Genomic DNA, 19,941 nt, shown 5'->3' with positions numbered 1-19,941 from the left:
ACTTAACACATAAAACTGTGCTGCTCTTTACTTTGTCTTTTTTAACGTCTTTCTTTTTTTTTTAAAAAAAAAAAAAGGTCGGCGTGTTCATGGTTTGGTGATGTGGACCTCGCTGGCGCCGCTGCCGTTGGTGGTGGTGGTGATGATGTACTGCGTGGTGGCTTGCTGGCTGCTCGGCTGCTCCAGATGTTCGCCGTGATTCTGACCCGCGATCGGAGGACCAGGCGGCTTTGCGTCCAGCTCGGTCTGACCTTCAGAGATCACGTAATGCGTCTGGAGGGCGGAGATCAGATGTTAGGAGTGTGTAGAACACAGCCCTTAGGGGTCCTACATCAAATTTTAGCGCGGCCCCTGAGACCCACGTGAGATGTACTTTAGCTTACTTAAAAAGGAAGAGGCTCTTTAGTTAGGCCTTTCAAGAAAACACTAATTATAACCACAAAACGTGCCGCAAGGCATTCTTGGTAGCCGGAAGCACTCCCAGCGCCGCTACCAGCTGTCTGGTATCAAGGGGTGGGCAAGATAACGTGATGTTCTGGAAAACCGTTCATGTTCTGAAGTGTCACCTCCAGAAGCTCACAAGTAAGTTGAGTTTGAGACCCCTGGTGTAGAACATTTTAGTAACACACAACACAGGACGTCCACTGGGTGTCCAAAGTGAAGCCTGGGGGCCCACTTGCAGCTGGCAACTCATTTCTTATTGGCCCATTGCATACATAGTACACACTTCTTAGCATCTATTTTACTTTATAAAATGGCAAAGTGGCAAAGTTGCATCCTTTCATTTTCATTTTTCACTATGTGGTCCTTGCTGGCACCCCCGTCTAAAAATCTTTGAAAAGGCTGTTTGAGTTGTCGGAGTAATAATAATAATAATAATAAGAAGAAGACGAAGAAGAATAAGAAAAAGAAGAATGGGCTGCACAGCGGTCAAGTGGTTAGTGCACAGACCTCACAGCTAGGAGACCAGGGTTCAATTCCACCCTCGGCCATCTCTGTGTGGAGTTTGCACGTTTTCCCCGTGCATGAATGGGTTTTCTCCGGGTACTCCGGTTTCCTCCCAAAAACATGCTAGGTTAATTAGCGACTCCAAATTGTCCATAGGTATGAATGTGAGTGTGAATGGTTGTTTGTCTATATGTGCCCTGTGATTGGCTGGCCACCAGTCCAGGGTGTACCCCGCCTCTCGCCCGAAGGCTCCAGGACCCCCCCGCAACCCTCGTGAGGATGAGCGGTAGAAAATGAATGAATAAATAATAATAATAATAGTAAAGGACAATAGAAAACAATGTCTTTACATTTACTTCATTCCTTGGCATATCCTGACCCACATTGAGTAGATTTTAGCATACCTCAGTGTAAAATGGAGCTGGTCACCCCATCACGACCCTGAACTCACCGTTTTCACCTGGTTGCTGTTGGCTCCGCTCACCGGTGTGGCGGCCTCAGCGATGACGTACTGCGCGTGAGGCAGAGCCATCATTTGGATCTCCGAAGCTGCAGTGGAGAGAGCACGACAAGTTATTTGCGTGTCAAACTGTAGCACAGCTAGCTAGCTGTGTGCGCCGGACTTACGGTAGCTTCTGTAGTTCCAGTTGCCAGGTATGTAGGCGTGCTGCACTGCCCCCTGCTGCTGCTGCTGGGTGGTACTGTTGCTGCCGTTGCTGCTGCTGCTGCTGCTACTGCTGCTGCTCTGGAGGCTGTGGCTCTGAGCCAGGGTGACGGGGGTCAGCTGGGCAGGGCTCAGATCCTGATTGGTCTGTTGGGAGTTGGGGCTCAAAGGCTGGGTGGTGACCTGGAGGAGCACAGATGCTCAAGTACAAATCATTCTTAATTTTAAAGAAAAAAAGTATAAGTCTGCCTCTACCTGGGTGACACCTGGTCCAGATGCGGAGGGCTCTGTGACTTGGATGTGCTGGACCTGGATGGAGTGCTGGCTGTAGCCATGCGGGTCATGCAACGGGCCAACATCCACACCCGGCTGCTGGGAATGAGGGGAGGAAGCCTGGCAAACGTACACATGGTCACCACATTGAAAGATTTTTTTTCTTCACATTTTTATATTTTAAAGCAGGTGCAGAACATACCGGCGCCACCTGGACCACCTGCAGCTGAATGTGCTGCGGCTGGGACAGGCTGCCTCCTGCCTGGGACACGGGGATGTACTGGATCCTCTGGTAGTCTCCCTGCGCCGTTCTGTAGTCTGTGGTGAGCGTCTGCGAGAGCTCCGTCATGGCCTGCGTCAACAAGTCGGTGGTCTGGGGATGGAAATCAGTCATGAAGTGGCATCACATGCACACACACACGTTTAATATCGTACTGCATGTACATTATTGTATCTTACCACCACTGCTTCGGCGGCCGTGCCGTCTGCACTGATGACGGCGGGAGTGCTGCTGATGACGGCCGTCGCCAGAGGAGCCTGGATGGTGTTGACGAGCTGAGCGAACTCTGGGTGCTTCTTCCTGATGTGCTGCACCATCTTAGTCTGAGATTGAAGATTACTAATTAGTCAGTTTTCAAATAAATTAATCATGATTAATCAACTTTTGCAACTACTATGTGTGAAATACTTTTACGGTATTTTATGATCAAAAAGATCAAAGTCATTGAAATTGTATATGTGGGCAGTGGCTGAGAAGGTAGAGCAGGTCGTCGGTTCAATCCTCGGTCTATCCACCCAGTCACTGTTGTGTCTCTGGGCAAGAGACGTCACCCACCTCGGCTCCAGTGCCGCCCACGCTGGTGTACGAATGTGAAAGAATGTTTGGGGGTGGTCCAAGAGGCTGTAGGTGTGAATTGGGTTCACTTAATTGTGAAGCGCTTATCTATATATCCAATCCATTATTATTATTCATTCATTTTTCGCTTATCCTCACGAGGTTTGTGGGGGTGCTGGAGCCTATCCCAGCTGTCTTTGGGCGAGAGGCGGGGAACACCCTGGACTGGTGGCCAGCCAATCACAGGGCACAAATAGACAAACAACCATTCACACTCACATTCATACCTATGGACAATTTGGAGTCTCCAATGTTTTTGGAATGTGGGAGGAAACCGGAGTACCCGGAGAAAACCCACGCATGCAAACTCCACACAGAGATGGCCGAGGGTGGAATTGAACCCTGGTCTCCTAGCTGTGAGGTCTGCGCGCTCACCACTCGATCGCCGTGCAGCCCATTATTATTATTAATATATACTTGCATCTATTAACACCTCCAAATCAACAACAAAAATTTAACTCAAGCTAAAATGTGTCTGGGCAAAGGTCCAACATGAGGCTCGAAGCATGTTTTTTACCCGTGTTATAACCAGCCATGAAGCGACACTAAGTAAGACAGTAAGACACTAAGTAGTTTAAGATGAATTCACATGTGTAGATGTATATTTCTGGAGATTTCCAAGCATACTTAAATGCATCAAAATTTGTGAGTGATAAGAATATCTGCTTATTGTGTTGGGTTTTTTGTCTGTTTGTTGATACCACACATATAAGCAAAATAAAGATTTTATTGTGATTTTCGAAGTGTCCATGAATGCATCTCGTGGTGGTCGAGTGACATGAGGAAGTGTCGTTCCAAGGAGGACTATAGGCGTGTTTGTGAGTTGGAGCTCTATATACGGTGTTACAAAAGAACGTCACAGAAGTCGGTGTGACTGTGTGGGGACATGACACCACGACTCTACCATAAAAGAGAGGCGTGGCTTGACATGATGGGAAGCATTAATTACAGCAAAAATATTAACGGAATAACTTAGTTTGCCTTGTTAACATGCCATTTTTGACAGCCCTAATTATTATTAGTTGAAGCAATGGCGGCTTATTGAACTTTGTGGCAAACCAGCAGAGGCCAGGATTGATTAAGAAATAGAGGAATTGAACAGGACGTCGGCATCACTATGCATCCTCGTACTCACCTTGCTGCTGTACTGTTTGGCGCAGTGCGGGCAGCAGACGGGTGCGTAGGCGATGGTGCCGGCCAGCTGCGTGTGCGTGGTCAGCATGGGGTCGGGCTCCCCAGGAGCCGCCGGACGCAGCTTGCGGATGCTGGGCGGCAACTCTGCGCCCGGGTGGTTCTTCAGTATGTGCGACTTCCTCTTGCTGGCGCTCTTATATACCTGCAGGGGTCAGAAGCAAGAGGTCAGTGTTTTCTTCTTGTTGACTGAAGCCAACACTTCATGCGGGTCCAGAATATCTACAGTAAACGTTACCTTGTCACAATATTGGCAGAAGTAGTCCCTGTTGGGCTTGATGATGGGCAGCGTCAGCTCGGGGACGTCGTCCACACGCATCTCAGGGTGACGCTTGGACAAATGGTTGACCTGCGACCACAAGAACGAGAAGGAGTAAAACGCTGGCTCTCACATGAAATCTTTCTGAGCTCACCAGCATTCCCCGGCGTCGGAATCCCATCATGCACAGCCTGCATTTGAACATAAAGCTCTCAAAGTCAGTGGTGGGGACCTTCAATTTCAGGTTTTTGGAGCGGAGGATGCGTTCGGCTTTCTTGGCCTCCCGTTCGGGATTGTGCATACGCTGCATGTGCTCCCGCAGCTTATCTTTCCTCTGCACGGCACAAAAACACAGAAATGTAATACCGATCCTAAACGGAGGAGCAAACATCCGACACGGCCTCACCTTGAACTGCTTGCCACATGTTGAGCAGAGGAAGTCCCTGCGGTCCGAGTGGCGCAGCATGTGTAGCCGCAGCTTGTCCGGTCGACAGAAGGCTTTTTCACAGCTTGGACACTGGAAGATCTTTGCTGAATGGAAACAGCGGATGTGCTTCTTCACCTGGAGGAGGATGCAAAATGACAGTCCTTTTTGGTTATCATTTCTACCATATCCCATTTGCGACATTCATTCATTCATTCATTTTCTACCGCTTTTTCCTCACGAGGGTCGCTGGAGCCTATCCCAGCTGTCTTCGGGCGAGAGGCGGGGTACACCCTGGACCGGTCGCCAGCCAATCACAGGGCACATATAGACAAACAACCATTCACACTCACATTCATACCTATGGACAATTTGGAGTCGCCAATTAACTTAGCATGTTTTTGGAATGTGGGAGGAAACCGGAGTACCCGGAGAAAAACCACGCATGCACGGGGAGAACATGTAAATATGCACTCCACACAGAGATGGCCGAGGGTGGAATCAAACCATGGTCCTCCTAGCTGTGAGGTCTGCGCGCTAACCACTCCACTCCCCCACCGTGCCGCCCTCCATTTGCAACAAATTTCATTTGCAACAAATTTCATCCAAATCCATTCAGAGCTTTAAGATATTTTGAACACAAACAAAAAAAAGCAAAATCAAGCTCTGGGGAAGGTAAAGTTGTGAGAGACATTCAGTGCCAACCTGGATGAAGTCTGCAAAGGTCTTCTTGCAGGACGGGCAGGTGAAGGTCCCGTCCACGCCGTGCACCTCAATGTGATCTCTGAGCGAGTCCAGCCTGTCGAAGGTCTCGGTGCACAAGAGACACGAGTACGCGCGGCTAGCCGTGTGCACAAGCAGGTGGTCGTCCAGGGCCGTGTCGGTCATGAAGGTCTTGCTGCACAGGTGGCAGGGGAAGACGAAGGTGTCGCGGCCGTGGACCCGCAGATGCTGGTCCAGCTTGTCCTTGTCACGGAAGGCCTTGTCGCAGTGTTTGCACTTGAAGGGACGGAAACTCTTCCGGATTAAATGATGCTGCAACGCCGCGTTCTGACAAAACAAAGACAAAATGTTTGTTATGGAGGAGCGTCAAGAGTGTGCAGGAGGAAGGGGAGGCCACAAGGTCCTGCCTACCTGCACATCCGTCTGTTAAAGAGGCATTCAGGAAGAGAGACAAACATTGAAAGCAAATCAACACTAAAAGCATCTTTTGGCACCAGGCATCATCTCACCCGTATCCTCTTCGCACGCCGCATGTCCTGAGACGAGAGCTGAGCGTCCGATTGGTCCGATTGGCTTTGTGCAGGGTCCTCCTTCACCGGTACAGTCGTGTCCACACCGGAGGGCTGGGCTGGCTCACCGGAGTCCAACATCATTTGGCTCTCCGCCTCGGTGTCGGGCTCCGACACAATCACCTCCACGCCGTTTTGAGCTGCCTCCGCAGGCTCCTCCAGCGGCTGTGCCTCCACCAGCTCCAGCATCTCCTGAGAAAAGTCACACATTTTTAGCTCATACAAGTTTCCAGGTGGTAAAGCAGACGCTGTTTACCGTCGCCTTGTCTGCATCATCTTCTACTGGAGCATCCAAACGTATGAATTTCGGCGGACGTCCGGGTCTCCTTCCTGTCCCGAATCGCCTCCTGCCTCTTCCTCGCCCGCGACCTCGGGACCTGGAGAGGGCAGACAGAAGCGGCGCTGATGTTTCATGTGTGCTCAAGGACGTAGAAGACAGGGTTTGAAGGTCAAAGGCACCTGCTAACAGAGTGGATCATGTTGTCATGCAGGTTGAGATGCTGCTGAAGTTGTTCGGAGCTCACAAAGCGTCGACTGCACTCGTAACATGGCCAGTTCTTCTCCTGCTCCCGCAGAACTGAAGGAAGTCCAGAGTGAAGTACAAATGAAATGCATTTAGAAGACACATTGATGCAATATATTGATAGATGTGATGGATATGTAGTATCCTACACTGGTCACTAGGTGTCAGTAATATACACAAGCACCAGACTTTTGTTGAAGGGTTGAATGATCTCACAACAGGCACAATAATCCCTAAAATGGGCTACGGTTGTGGCCATAACCCATGCCAAGCTAAAACTCAACTCCCCGACATCACTTCCTGTCAAGATACACGAGCACTAGTCTTATTTTCTCTTAATATGTCTACAATATTGGGTAATAAGAGTGTAAAGGTGACAAGAGGGGTGTTATTTCATCTGTAGAGGGCTCTAATAATGTTAAAAATATATGTTTCTTATGCTCTAACTACAAAAATATTCCATTTACAAATAAGAAATCCTACTTTGCAGAAATTCACTTATCACGGTTGGGTTGGAACCAATAACTGCAATAAATGAGGGATTACTGTACGAGATAATATAGGCCACAATCTTTACTGATCATGTTTTTCCTCAAGTGTATGCTAGGGGCCTCGCCTCCACCCACCATAGTTATACATTTTATACTTGAAATGCGTTGAACTAAGGGTTATGATGCATATTTAGGGATTAAATCTAAACTGTCAATTTAGCATTTAGCTTGTTGGCTTCCGGTGCTGCTGAACAATGGCAACAGTGAGCAATCGGAGGTGAACACAGACGTCAAGCTAGCTTTAATAATAATAAAATTAATGCTTCTTTCAGGCTTTTTTGATGTCTTCAAGTGTGGATTCTCACTAAAAAGTGAGGAATATCTACTTGACTATCCAGCTTTATATCCATGACCGGCTCACCTTTCCTCTCTTCTTCTGTAACACTGTGGATCTTCTGGTTGACGAACTCTGCATACGAAGCTGCATACCAAACCTGCAGAAAGGAACAATCATCAAAAGCCATCCTCACCACTCCCAACACCGAACTGATTATTAGGCAGGGCGGACCTTCAGTTCTTGCTTGGGTTCGATGTTCTTGATGGAGGTGTAGAAGATCTCGGCGCCGTACTGATACGCCACCAGGTTCTGCTCCAGGTGGTTCTCAGCGGGCCTGACAAACATCATCCAGTTGCAGCTGTCCTCATCGGAAAGGTCCAGCCAAGTGTCCTCGGATTTCTCTCCATCTTTCTCCGCATCCAGCACGCTAAGCTGAGACAACATGAACCCAAGATCTATTTGTGTGTTTCACCTTCAGTGTGGTTGTTCAGTAAAATTCTTCAGATAATACACAAAAAGGAAAGTACGGCAAGAATTATCGCAGCCTACTTTTATCTTCTGCCACCGAGATGGCTAGAATAGGTGCTCCGTCCTGATTACGCGCTTGTACGGAGATTCATTCATTCATTGTCTACCGCTTTTTCCTCACGAGGGTCGCAGGGGTCATGGAGCCTATCCCAGCTGTCTTCGGGCGAGAGGCGGGGTACACCCTGGACTGGTCGCCAGCCAATCACAGGGCACATATAGACAAACAACCATTCACACTCACATTCATACCTATGGAGTCGCCAATTAACCTAGCATGATTTTGGAATGTGGGAGGAAACCGGAGTACCCGGAGAAAACCCACGCATGCACGGGGAGAACATGCAAACTCCACACAGAGATGGCCGAGGGTGGAATTGAACCCTGGTATCCTAGCTGTGAGGTCTGCGCGCTAACCACTCGACCGCCGTGCCAGCGCTTGTACGGAGATGCTGAACCAAATACTGTGGTGTGGTGGTGTTTTGTCGGCAAACCGATACTTTGCATGTCAAATGATCGATGTAAGGAAACATGGTAGCCAAAATTTCATAAGAAAATGACAACTTCCTAGCCTTCCTCCTTGGCACAAGCAAGTGTGCTCCATTATTGCTTCCGCCTACGTAAGCGTACACGCCCACCTGCGTCCACGCCCCTCTACACCCGTGCAGACTAAGTACAGTGCTCCCCAACAAACTTACAGCCTGTCTCCTACTATACTTTTCAGATCAGTGGCTCACTTTCAGATGAATGTAGTTGTCCTGCAGCTCGCTCTCAGGAACCAGGGGTCCCTCCACGGGGCCAAACTGCGTGCGCTTGGGGATACGTCTCTTGCAGAAGACCCCGCCCAGGAAACGATCGATGTAGAGGACTAAGGGCAGGCTGGCCCGGGCCCGGGACATCACCGGCCTGTTGGGGACGGGGTGGAGGGGACCGTGGTCCAGACACTCAGAGGGGTTGGCGTTGTTACACTCCTCGCACCCTGGGAGACGTCGGACCACCAATGAGACATGAATTGCGGGCTTTTATGAAACAACATCTTTTCAAGCACGGTTACGCACAGAGGTTGTGAGGGTTGAACGGCTGACGAGGCTCCCAGTCATCCATCTCAGAGTCTTCCTCGTCATCTTCATCCGTGTCATCCGTGGTGTCCATGGCCCCCAGTGGGCTGGATGGGGGGTCTGCCATCTCGGTGAGCGAGTTGGATACGGACAGGTGCTCCTGTGTTGGAAACAAAGACTTAGTGCTTAATAGTGGCATCATTTCAATTATTAAGGACACTCAAATGTGGCAATTTGTCCTACAAAGAGACAGGAACCTCACTCTCATCACTCAAAGCTTAGAGAGTCGTGCTGAGGAACTCAGCGCCAAGCAAGTGAGCCCTCACCTGGGACACTGGCTCCAGTGCAGCCTGTGGAGCCTCTGCCACGTTACTGAGTACGTGTAGGCTGGCGGCGTTCATGTTTTGCCCGCTCGGCAGCAAAACCGCCACCTGTAACCAAACAAAAGTGTGGTTTCCGGTTGCGATGAAATAGCAGGTGTATGAATGGCGTGTGACAAACGCACCTGCTGAGTGGTGCCGTCCTGCTGAATGTACGCCACTTGAGGCTGGTCTGCAAACACGGCCTGCGAAGGAAGTCATGTCGATGTTTAGAACGCTCTGTTTTACCTGAATAGTGAAGAGATTCAGGGGTGTCCAAAGCCTTGGTGGGGGGGGGGGGGGGGCGCATTTGTGACCTGCCACGCATTCTAAAAATATAACTTAAGAACTAAAAAATATATACAGCAATTTTACAAGAATAAAGTCAAAATATTTAAAAAAAACAAGAAAAAGAGATTATGAGAATAATGTTGTAATATTACGAATAGCGTAGAGTTGAAATATTAGTTTTATTAATACAATCATAAGTTATTATTATAAAAAAATATGCTATTGTTTAAAAGTCTTAATATTACAAGAAACAAAACAACAAAGTTTTAAAAATTAGGTTAGAAAAAAATATATTATGGAATAAAGTTGTAGTTGTAAGAAAAAAACAGCAGAAATAGGAACACTAATTTTATCAGAAAATATTAACAGAAAAAAAGTCACATTCTGACAAGAAAAAAAAAGTCAAGAATACATTCTTAATATTACGAGGAAAAATAATGCATATGTATATATGCAACATAGAGTTAAAGTTGTTACTTTTGGGAAATTACTCAAAAAAACTATAAATATTATGGGAATACCACCATAATTAGGACAAAATTTTGAAAATAGAAAAAAAAGCAGCAGAAATATTAAAAACACTGTAAAAGTTGTAATTTTAGAAGAATAAAGTCAAAATATGAAGACAAAAAAGTTACATTGCAAAAAGAAAAAGTCCGAAAGTCTTATTATAAAGAACAATGTCATTAGTAGTACTTAAAGTTGTCCTTTTTGAAAAATTAGAATGGTTAAAAGGCATAAGAATAAAGTCTGTATATTATGGGAATACAGTCATAATCGTTGGCAAATTCACTGCTGCGTTATTGTGCAATGACAATAAAGAAAGTCTATCTATATATAATATTTACAAGAAGTGGAAATATTTGGGGAAAAAAGACCCAAGTTCATACCAATAATATGCTTTTTCAAAGCCAAGATGCATCTTTTTCTTAAAATATATATCACTTTTTAGCTTATCTACAGGTGTTGCTTTTCAAAATACCAAAGTGGCCCTTGCATCCAGTTTGGACACCCCTGGATTAGATGATAAGAGCCCATCCTGACCTGCGTGCCATCTGCGGGGTGGATGTAGACCAGCGTGTGCTCAGCAGACTCCACTGAGGTGTACGAGCTGCCGTCTGCCGTGTAGACCACTTGCTGCTGACCACTCTCGGCCTGGCCTCCACTGTCTCCGCTGTAGACTATCTGAGCCACGGTGCCACTTTCAAAATGCACCTACAACACATGATAAGTCTTATGTTCCCAGAGGGCGCTTTGCACATTTCGGGGGATAGTATGGAAGAGCTCTGCTGAGTGCATGCAGTTAATTCAGCTGTGTTGCATGCTTCCACCTGTGTCGTCTCGGCGGATTCCGTGTTGGCAGACTGACTCCACGCGGCAGAGGGCTCTGGCTTGGCTTCCATGGCGACACGGTGTGAAGCCTACGTCCACTTGAGACACTCAGGGACACCTGCTGGACACGGATGCCATTTAATTTCACTATCAACAACAGACATGCATTAACTTTAAAAACGAGACAGTTCATTAGGTACCCAACCTAATGAGATCCACTGCAAGAATAAAGTCAAGTCAATTTCATCCGCTTCACAAACACGCTTGAAAACCAACCAAACCCCACACAAGGGAGCATTTTTGGCGAGGAATGTTTTTTTTTCCCCTTGGTGGAAAGCTTTGGACCACCCGTGTTTATTAATACATTTCCAAATAAATAACTGGGAGATTTACAATATAAGAAATAAAATACCAGTGGTTACCACTTTGCCCTGCACACACCCCCCTCCCCCACTGGCTGGTGACCAGGTAGGGTGTATGCTGTCTCAAGCCCAAAGTCAGCTGGGATAGGCTCCAGCATACCAGTGACCCTTATGAGGACAGGTATTAATGAAGAGAATGGATGTGTGATATTTGTTGCTAAATACAGTCCATTAAAACCAAAGATGGGCTTATTTCAAACGTTTAGGTCAACACCACGTGGTATTTATGGAGCTAAACAGGTTGCCAACATATGCAAGCAGTAGCAGCATGCACCACCTTGCACAGAGCGGTCACTAGCCACTTCTCAGCGGGGGTAAAACGCTCGCAAGGCGGCTAACGTTTGCCGGCCAGGCCGCCGGGGAAACTGAGCCCAAATGCACACACGCATGGATACATGAGTTACGGTGGAAGAATCGCCACACAATTATTTGATTTAACAAGCAAAATAGCCTAATCGATAATCAGTTTACCCCCCGTTTTAACCCTGCAGGTTGTCGGTTCCAACCGGACCATACCACCAAAATGAACGGAGTAGAAACGCGGGCGTTCAGTGAGCCACAACGTTAGCATTCCGGCCTTATAGTGACACTGTAAGGCCGACATAGCCACAAAACATAACATGTCGTCTCTTAGGTCGTCGACTACATTTTTGATATTTTTGACAAAACGCTGTATTCTACGGTAAACTGTTCACTTATTTCAGTCGACCCACCCGTCCCCCCACGCTAGTTGAGTCCAGCCCTTCAAGGCGAGCGGGGAACAAGGAAGACGGGCTCCATTTTGGGTGGGACTACCAATGCTAGGAGACACCGGAGAAGTAGCTTTTCCGCTGGCGCCGACGCTCGTAAAAGCAGATGAACGTTAAACTTATAACATCATGGAGAGTCCTTAAGATGAACGCGACATTTCTGGCATGAGCAAATCGTCGGTGTTTAGGCATTTTGTGGAAAAACTTCAAGCTGTTCTTACCTCAGAATGGTAGCTGCAGCGATGGCTGTATTGCATATATTACCATAATCTGCCCAGCAACGGGTAGTGTTTTGCCGTTTGATTGGTGGCCATTTACCCAGCGACAAACGTAACCATAAGTGGAGTTTAAAGTCAACGTTTAAACTACGGACCATCACAAATGACACTATGAAATTATGTTAGTATAACGTCTCATTTTTAAGGACGTGGTTTGCATTTAATTCGTCATTATGAAAACAATTGAATCAACGCGCCACAATGGTAGCCAATCAAAAACGACACACGGACGTTGTCCAATCAAAATCTTGGGTTTTATTTCATGTTATCCAATCACGTAGTTTTTTTGGGGGGACGTTGTTGTTTTGGTATAATTATTTATCAATATTCACGTTTTTATTGTCATAGTATTTGCATACAACCACCTGTTATGGACATTTCTAAAAAAAAACCCAACACGTTAGTCTTGTTCATGAAAGTAAGTGCTTTCAATGGGGAAACCGTTCCTTTCAAATTTGGACAAATGGCATTTCCGGTGGGCGAAAAAATACATAACCAACACAGTTTGTTTTGCCTCAAGTAATTTATATCAAACTAGATCAACGAGTATTACTGTACAATTATGGTTTTCATTTCATAAACAGCCAACTCCTCTTCTCATATACTCAAATGTCAAACTGATGAAAGGTTAAGTTTGGTCGTAAGCACGTAAACTACCACACTTTCAAAATAAAACCAAATTTTGTTTTCCGGTTGATACTTTCAAAATAAACCCAAAGACTATCATTATGGCTACTTCTAGCTGCCGCTAGAGAACGCCAGAAACAAAAAAATCTAAACAGGCAGTAAAGAAGAAACATTAATTTCCCTGACATGTAGGTGTCCTAGCTGATGAGTCTACATTGTAGGGAAAAATCATCTGGTTTAAATGGCAAACTCCCCCGTGATACAGCAATAGCAATTAACCCCCAACAGTTTGAGCTTGATGTTCAATACAGCCAGAGGCAGGAGAAGACATCCTCCTGCAGAGATGCAAATGTGACCGACGCAAGAAAAAAACCTGTGAGCACAAGCATATAATGGATTGAAAACATAAAACTTCCTGATACTGACAAGCAATAATACTCTGATTGGTTTGATTTCTAAATGGATGCAGCGTGTGTAAAGTACAGGGGAGTGTTTCTACTTTATAGCATTTTTGGCAGGAGACCACACACTGTAGAAAGTCTCATGTTTCTTTTCCCTGCTGTGTTTTCAATGAGGCACCTCTGGATCCAAATGCAATGCAAATTCCGCTCATCCTCACACGGATGCTATTTTAAAAGTTAATAACCTACTAGGAGCAAAGATTCCATTTAAATGGCGGTCTTTTTCAACATGCTATTGAAGAGTATTAAAAGTATGCCACAAACGGGGATAATATCATTCAATTTTAAAGATTAAGGGATGTGTAAAAATATCAACTTGTTTCCTCTTAATCCAGTGAAAATGCAGCAATTCCTGGAGCACCCATCCTGAAACCATGAGTGCTTCTGTCATGTAGACAATCTTTGCTGAGCTTTTTTTGTGGGGGAGGGCGACAGAACGGCCTTCAGACAGTGCAACACTCCTGTCACATAATGTAGATGATCTTTGACATGCTTTTTGCTGAAGGTCCTTAGAGACATGAGAACACCGCTGTCATATAAAGGATTTTTCACACACCTTAGGGATGGAAGAACACTCCTGTCATATAAATGATCTTTGACTTATCTTTTGATCTTTTACAGGCAGAAAAACACTCCCATCATTCAGAAGATCTTAACATACTTTCAGAACAGAAGAACACTCCTGGCATTTAGAATATATTTGACGTACGGCACACAATTTCTCAAACTCATGGCCCACAGGCGCTAGTTTGAGACCCCTGCCTTGATATGAAAGTTTAATGTTAGTGTGGCCTGCGCAAGTATGATATGGATGTTGTATGGTATCATGTACCCAGAAATTACAGCTTAAATTGTTCATTTATTTTTTTTCATCTTATTTTGTGTAGAAAAATAAAAATTAAGATCTTTGAGAACAGTGGAATGTTTTATCAGAGCTTTTCTTGTAGAAAACCGGAACCAAAGCACTGGAAAAGTGTAGGGTATAGCAGAAGCACATGCATTGAAGGCATTTTTTTTAAATAAATGAATTTTTCTTTAAAACCTGATACGGCGCAGCCTCACCCAGACCAGAGCTCCAGTGGCCCCAAGGTAAATTGAGTTTGAGACCCCTGAAGGACGACCAAAAACTCCTGTCATATAAAGGATCTTTGACATGCTTTTTGCAGTAGGTCCTTACAAATACCAGCGTCTTCCTGTTATGGAGAAGATCTTTGTCATACTGTAAGGACAGAAGAAGACTCCTGTCATGTAAAAGATCTTGTGTTTACAGGCAAGAAAACATTCCTGTCTTTATAAAGGATCTTTGACGCACCTTAAGGAGAGATGGGAGAACTTTTAGTCACATCAATATTGACAAACATATAGAGGTTGTTTAAGACAGAAGAACATTCCAGTCATAGGCGGCACAGCGGTCGAGTGGTTAGCGCATAGACCTCACAGCTAGGAGACCAGGGTTCAATTCCACCCTCGGTCATCTCTGTGTGGAGTTTGCATGCGTGGGTTTTCTCCGGGGACTCCGGTTTCCTCCCACATTCCAAAAACATGCTAGGTTAATTGGGGACTCCAAATTGTCCATAGGTATGAATGTGAGTGTGAATGGTTGTTTGTCTACATGTGCCCTGTGATTGGCTGGCGACCAGTCCAGGGTGTACCCCACCTCTCGCCCGCAGACAGCTGGGATAGGCTCCAGCACCCCCGCGACCCTCTTGAGGAAAAAGCGGTAGAAAATGAATGAATGAACATTCCAGTCATTTAGAAAATGTGTATTTGGAAGAGAAATCCCACGGGGAGAACATGCAACCTCAATATAGAGATGCGTGAACCCTTGTCTCTTAGCAGTGTGGCATACGCGCTAACCACCCGACCGTTGTGCAGCTCCGTTTGATATCCCCGTGTTTGACCTGCAGGCGCTGTCACCTGCCTGCCACTAGGGGGCGCAGTGCGAGCAGCCCACCGTGCACGGCTCCAGAGGAGGGAGGAGGCTCCATTGGGGGAGAGCAGCCTTCCTCACAATCCGCACACATTTCCACACAGGAGAGACTCCGGCTCAGTGCACTCCAACATACCGTCTGCGGGCCCGGTGACACCGAACGCGATAGCGCTAGAGAAGACAGAGCAGGCGTTAGGCACAGATTTCCCTGGACATTTTTTGAGAGGGGGGCGCCCTTGTGTGTCCGACACTCGGCTGCGAAGGATCTAAGTTGTTTCCCTGCGTCGATTGTGGAAGATGGTTTCCTTCCCGGTGATCTCAGCTGTCCTGCTGGCTGCCGTGGTGCCAGCGCTGGGGGGCTACATTGAGGTATGTCAGCACTGTTAGCAAAGCTTCGTGAAGACGGAACGTTGCAGTATGTCGGCTTCTCGTTTGTTATTTTGGGCATTATGACTACTTTAGCAGCACACAGTTAACATCTCTGGATGTGGTTGACATGAAATGGTGAAATATGTATTTAATTACCCCTCTCCCAAAGCCCTCTCCACCTGATTCGAGAAGGTTCCATCATCATAGCTGGGGTGCAGAGATCAAATGAAAGACGAAGAGTGCTTTGGTCAGGCCTCATGGGGGGGCACACAGACCCCCACCCCACCCACTATGGAGCCCTGCTATGGAGCCCTGCTGGGTGTTTACAGTCTATGTTTATCACCGAGGAGTCTATGTTTAATCCACCCCAGCACTTTATTTTGGTCAGGTTGGTCCATTTGGTGGCCATATTTGACGTCCCAAGAGAGTTGATTTTTGTGGTACATCAAACATGGCCGCCACTGACCCTCAGAAGGGCCTAATTAGCTTAAGGTTGACACTAACAACAGTACTTTAAAAAAGAGACTGCTGGTTTTGTTTGAAAGCAAGAAACCTATTGATTTTGATAATTGCTGCTTTTTTAGAGTACCTGGTGAACGATGGTGATGGGTCACTTTGGGGATAACGCTCACGTGGATTATTATTGGCAAGACAAGAACACTACTGATGTTATGTGGCGTAAGATGGCATTTCTGTACCATATCTGTACTATATCTGAGCAAGAACCCTTTTCATTTTGAGTTTGATGTCCTTTGTTGCGACAAGAACACTATTGCTTTTGACTGTGGCTGCATGCTTTGAATTGTTTCATCAGATTATATGGGGAGTAGTCCAGTATGAGACGGGATAGCGTGTGGTAACGCGGCCTGACACCTTTTCCTGTCCAAACAAACCACCCCCCTACCCCTACCCCTCCTCTTCACTTCACACCTTCCTGACCTAGCTACCCTCCTCATCCTCCCCCTCCTGCGAAACATTTTAACAAGATGTCTCCTGCTGACACCTCAGTGAATGCTCCTCTCTCCTACGCCATTTGGGAGGCCGGACCGCCCGCCAGGCACATAGCGCCGACCTATAAACAAAATCGATGCCGCCGCGTGGCGAGTCAATGCGGGACGGACTCCCCGGAGGTGATTAATGGAGGAAATCTACGACTCCTCCATTAAATGGATTAAATGGAGGATTCTTTTTTTTTAATGCTGGCGGATGTCAGTGGCATGCTGAGTGTTTGTGTTCTGTAATCAATAGCCAAGCTTGTCTTCTTTGTTCGGGATTTATTTGCACTCCCTGCAGCTTGTACATATACATATCGGCACAGATGTCACACCGTCACCATTTTCAGAACACGATGAATGAATGAATGACATGGGTCAGGTGAAAAGGAGCAGCAAGAAGCAGAGATTATTTAATCCTATCCCTCTTCTCCATGTCTCAGCAATTACTGATTATTTCTTCACTTCCTGTGTTGAAATGTCACCAAATGACACACTGCTGATGCAGTGATGAGAGAAAAGGAGGAATGGTTAACTCATTCAATCCCACCTTTTGTTCAGAATTCAACCCCATCAGTACCAACTGTTTCAGATTATTTTGACTGACTTTTCAAAGCAACCAGAATATTGTGTTCTATGGCTACATAAACATGGAACCTACCAAAATAAAAATGTTGCTTTCTCCTAGGATATGGACCAAAACTCATACCTCGACATATTTAGGTTGAATATCGATATACAATATATATCCCTATATTTATTTCCACAAAGTGAGTTTAGATAAAGATCAAAGCCAAATATATAATATTAAATGTAAACATTCTTGGAGAACAATATCCACTGAAATAAAATCTTATATATTTAAATAAATATAGAAAAAATATAAATATACTGTTCAATCTCCAGTGCAATCATGCTGCACTCACACTAGTCTCTCTGCAGCCAAGTTAGCGCACGTGAGCGTTTCCATCTCAGGTTCCACATGATGACAGACGGTAAACAAGGTTGATACCGTCTTTATCCAGCAACCTTTATACAGTCTTTTTTGCTGTTCACTCCTGCTATCTCGATCCCGGTGATGGACAATCGCTCCACATAGCGAAAGGGTGCTGAAAGCTAACAGCTACTCCCCAGTGTAAACATTGGAGCAAACTACAATGTTAACAAGATGAACATCCATAGCTGCACACTTGCTTAAGGGGTCGGCATGGCACAAAAACAACAAGAAAGTGATAAATAAAGCACTATTAAACAATAAAAACACAGCAGAAGACACGGAGCTGCCTTAACTAGTTTGCACTTGGGCAGCGCCATCTTGAAATAAGAGACCTCGTATCAAATCCAGTCGATATTGGTATGAACGATATGCTTGTTTTTCATATCGTGCTTAACAGGAATATCAATCTTTTTTTAAATATTGATGTATCGCCCAGCCCTAGTTTCTACCTTTTTCCATTCTTTAGTATTCACCAGTAGAACATGGTAGGTAATTTTCAGGAAAATATCAGTTCCCAACAAAAAAGGGAGGAAAAACAGCCTTTTGTGAAAAGATACAATACATACTGTACTGTAACAAGCTTTCAGTTAAAAAAAAAAAAGTATGAATATGTTGTTGGCGTATATTGTGTTGGGGGGGCTGTAACTTTGAAATAATAAGACTATAGGAAAGTTAATAACTACCATAGTTGACAAAACCTGTGATTAACATGAAACAACTTGTGATTAATTGTGATTAAATAGTTTAATGGATTGACAGCCCTACTCGTATAATAAGTATGGCTGTCAATCCCTACCCCAAAAACAATAAATACAAACAAATCAGGGTATAGACAATACAATAAAGCAGTTTTAATTGATGTATGTGTTGTTTGATTGCATAGTGTAAATCATATTCTGAGGGATTTCCTGTTGACATTTGAATCTAATATCACGTCAACACTTGACTTCATGAAGTTGTGTGTTGCCTTTCAAGTTAAAAGTCAACAACAGGTTGTCTGGTAGACGCCGCCATGGCCGACCTTGACCTTTTGATTTATGAGCCTCCAGAGAGGCTGGCCGTTCCCGTGTCGGACGTGCTCTATTCCCAGCGCTCTCGCGCTCGGATGGCCGCCTTCAGCTGTGCAAACGCCTTTGTTGTGTCAGATACCTGCGAGGACGCCCGCTTTTTGTTGCCTCAGCTGCGGCGCCTCACTTTTCGACGGCGTCATCTATGTGACGGATACTCGCTTTAATGGGCTTGTTCTTTGTACTGATGCGCACGACCTGGTGTGCGAGCGCCATCGCAGGTTTATCGGCATTTGCTTTGCAGTTCATGTAGTTTTCTGTACATTTTATTCTGGTTGGACTGCAGGACGTGAGATCACGACATACGCACCAACACGTTATGCAACAAAATTGTACAGTAGATCTGCAGCGCTAAGCAGGTTGTCGGCAGAGGATTACATCACCCCATGCCGTCTAAAATATCAACCTTTGACTCAGAGGATATGACAATGCAAGCTGCTATGACAGTCAAGGTTGGGTGTTTTATGTCCTTAAATAATCTTGAAATGAATAAGTACCTAGAAAAGCTCTCGGAGAGCGCAGACCTCCACCCATATTTTGATTTACACCATAAATATTAGTCCTATATTTATTTAATCTAAATATTTACATTCATTGACCAAGAAAACATATCATGGAAGAGTTTGAATGACTTAAAAGAATGCTAACATAAGCATGCTAACACCTAGCATAATAGCGCCAGGTGTTTCTATAAGTCCCTACCTCAGAAATTGTTAAAAACGGTAGTATAATTATGTTGGTATGCTAATATTAGCATGGTAACACCTAGCATGATAGTGGTGTCTGTTTAAGTTTATATTTATGTAAATCACAAATGCTAGTATGCTAGTATGTTAGCATGTTAGCAATGCCAACATGCTAATGCTAGCATGGTAACACCTAGTATAACAGTGTCTACCTATGAAAATGGCTAAAAATGCTACTATGCTAATATTGGGACAATAGCAAAGCTAACATGTCAATGTTGGTAACATGTTTACATGGTAACAGTTACAGTTTTATATACATACATGTTTGAATGGATGGGTGGATGAATGTTTTTATATACAGTATGGATCTACTCATGAAAATAGCAAAAAAATGCTAGTATGATAACATTAGCAAAGCTAACATGCTACGACCACCTAGCATGCAATGTACCTAGAAGGCTAAATTTCCCAACTGCTCTGAAAATGTTTTTATGTTAT

At 45.3% G+C, this 19,941-nt stretch overlaps 2 protein-coding genes across 9 annotated transcripts in view; one reads left to right on the top strand and one right to left on the bottom strand.

The window, feature by feature from the left end:
• Nucleotides 1-47: 47 nt before the first annotated feature.
• On the bottom strand, nt 48-12,411 carry prdm10 (PR domain containing 10). 5 transcript variants are annotated; one of them, XM_058080664.2, is made up of 23 exons: nt 12,255-12,411; nt 10,862-10,980; nt 10,575-10,745; nt 9,386-9,445; nt 9,207-9,311; nt 8,881-9,040; nt 8,560-8,801; nt 7,529-7,729; nt 7,382-7,454; nt 6,406-6,523; nt 6,203-6,323; nt 5,887-6,138; nt 5,360-5,704; nt 4,637-4,792; nt 4,385-4,564; nt 4,210-4,320; nt 3,916-4,116; nt 2,345-2,488; nt 2,088-2,258; nt 1,868-2,005; nt 1,576-1,795; nt 1,400-1,497; nt 48-273 (listed from the first exon to the last, which is right to left on the bottom strand). In XM_058080664.2, exons 2-23 carry the CDS (start codon nt 10,931-10,933, stop codon nt 88-90), a joined length of 3,525 nt encoding a protein of 1,174 aa, XP_057936647.2. In that variant the 5' UTR covers nt 10,934-10,980; nt 12,255-12,411; the 3' UTR covers nt 48-87. The 5 variants fall into 5 exon arrangements, with proteins under 5 accessions (XP_057936647.2, XP_057936648.2, XP_057936652.2 ...); XM_058080665.2 differs by having other exon boundaries at nt 10,862-10,983; nt 12,255-12,407; XM_058080669.2 differs by lacking the exon at nt 12,255-12,411 and adding an exon at nt 11,562-11,977 and having other exon boundaries at nt 10,862-10,983.
• A 2,966-nt stretch (nt 12,412-15,377) lies between these two features.
• Nucleotides 15,378-19,941, top strand: part of aplp2 (amyloid beta (A4) precursor-like protein 2) — a 53,465-nt gene continuing 48,901 nt past the window's right edge. For 3 of the 4 annotated variants that reach the window (XM_058079120.2, XM_058079119.2, XM_058079117.2), the window contains exon 1: nt 15,378-15,698. In XM_058079120.2, the coding sequence (XP_057935103.2) occupies nt 15,627-15,698 (72 nt within the window). In that variant the 5' untranslated portion in view covers nt 15,378-15,626. The remainder of the gene's footprint in view (nt 15,699-19,941) is intronic. The other variant, XM_058079118.2, reaches the window with a different exon arrangement.

This window comes from Doryrhamphus excisus, linkage group LG8 (assembly GCF_037039965.1).
Source record: "Doryrhamphus excisus strain RoL-2023G ecotype Guam linkage group LG8, RoL_Dexc_Guam_v1.1, whole genome shotgun sequence".
Taxonomy (NCBI): Eukaryota; Metazoa; Chordata; class Actinopteri; order Syngnathiformes; family Syngnathidae; genus Doryrhamphus; species Doryrhamphus excisus.
This window is presented reverse-complemented; position numbering and strand designations above follow the sequence as displayed.

What these genes read in the sequence shown, in the direction of transcription:
- prdm10 (XM_058080664.2), bottom strand. Translation starts at nt 10,933, where the DNA reads ATGGAAGCCAAGCCAGAGCCCTCTGCCGCGTGGAGTCAGTCTGCCAAC. An exon ending in AATCCGCCGAGACGACACAG is followed by an intron (nt 10,746 to 10,861) that starts GTGGAAGCATGC and finishes CATGTGTTGTAG; the next exon opens with GTGCATTTTGAAAGTGGCAC. An exon ending in TCTGCCAATATTGTGACAAG is followed by an intron (nt 4,117 to 4,209) that starts GTAACGTTTACT and finishes TGACCCCTGCAG; the next exon opens with GTATATAAGAGCGCCAGCAA.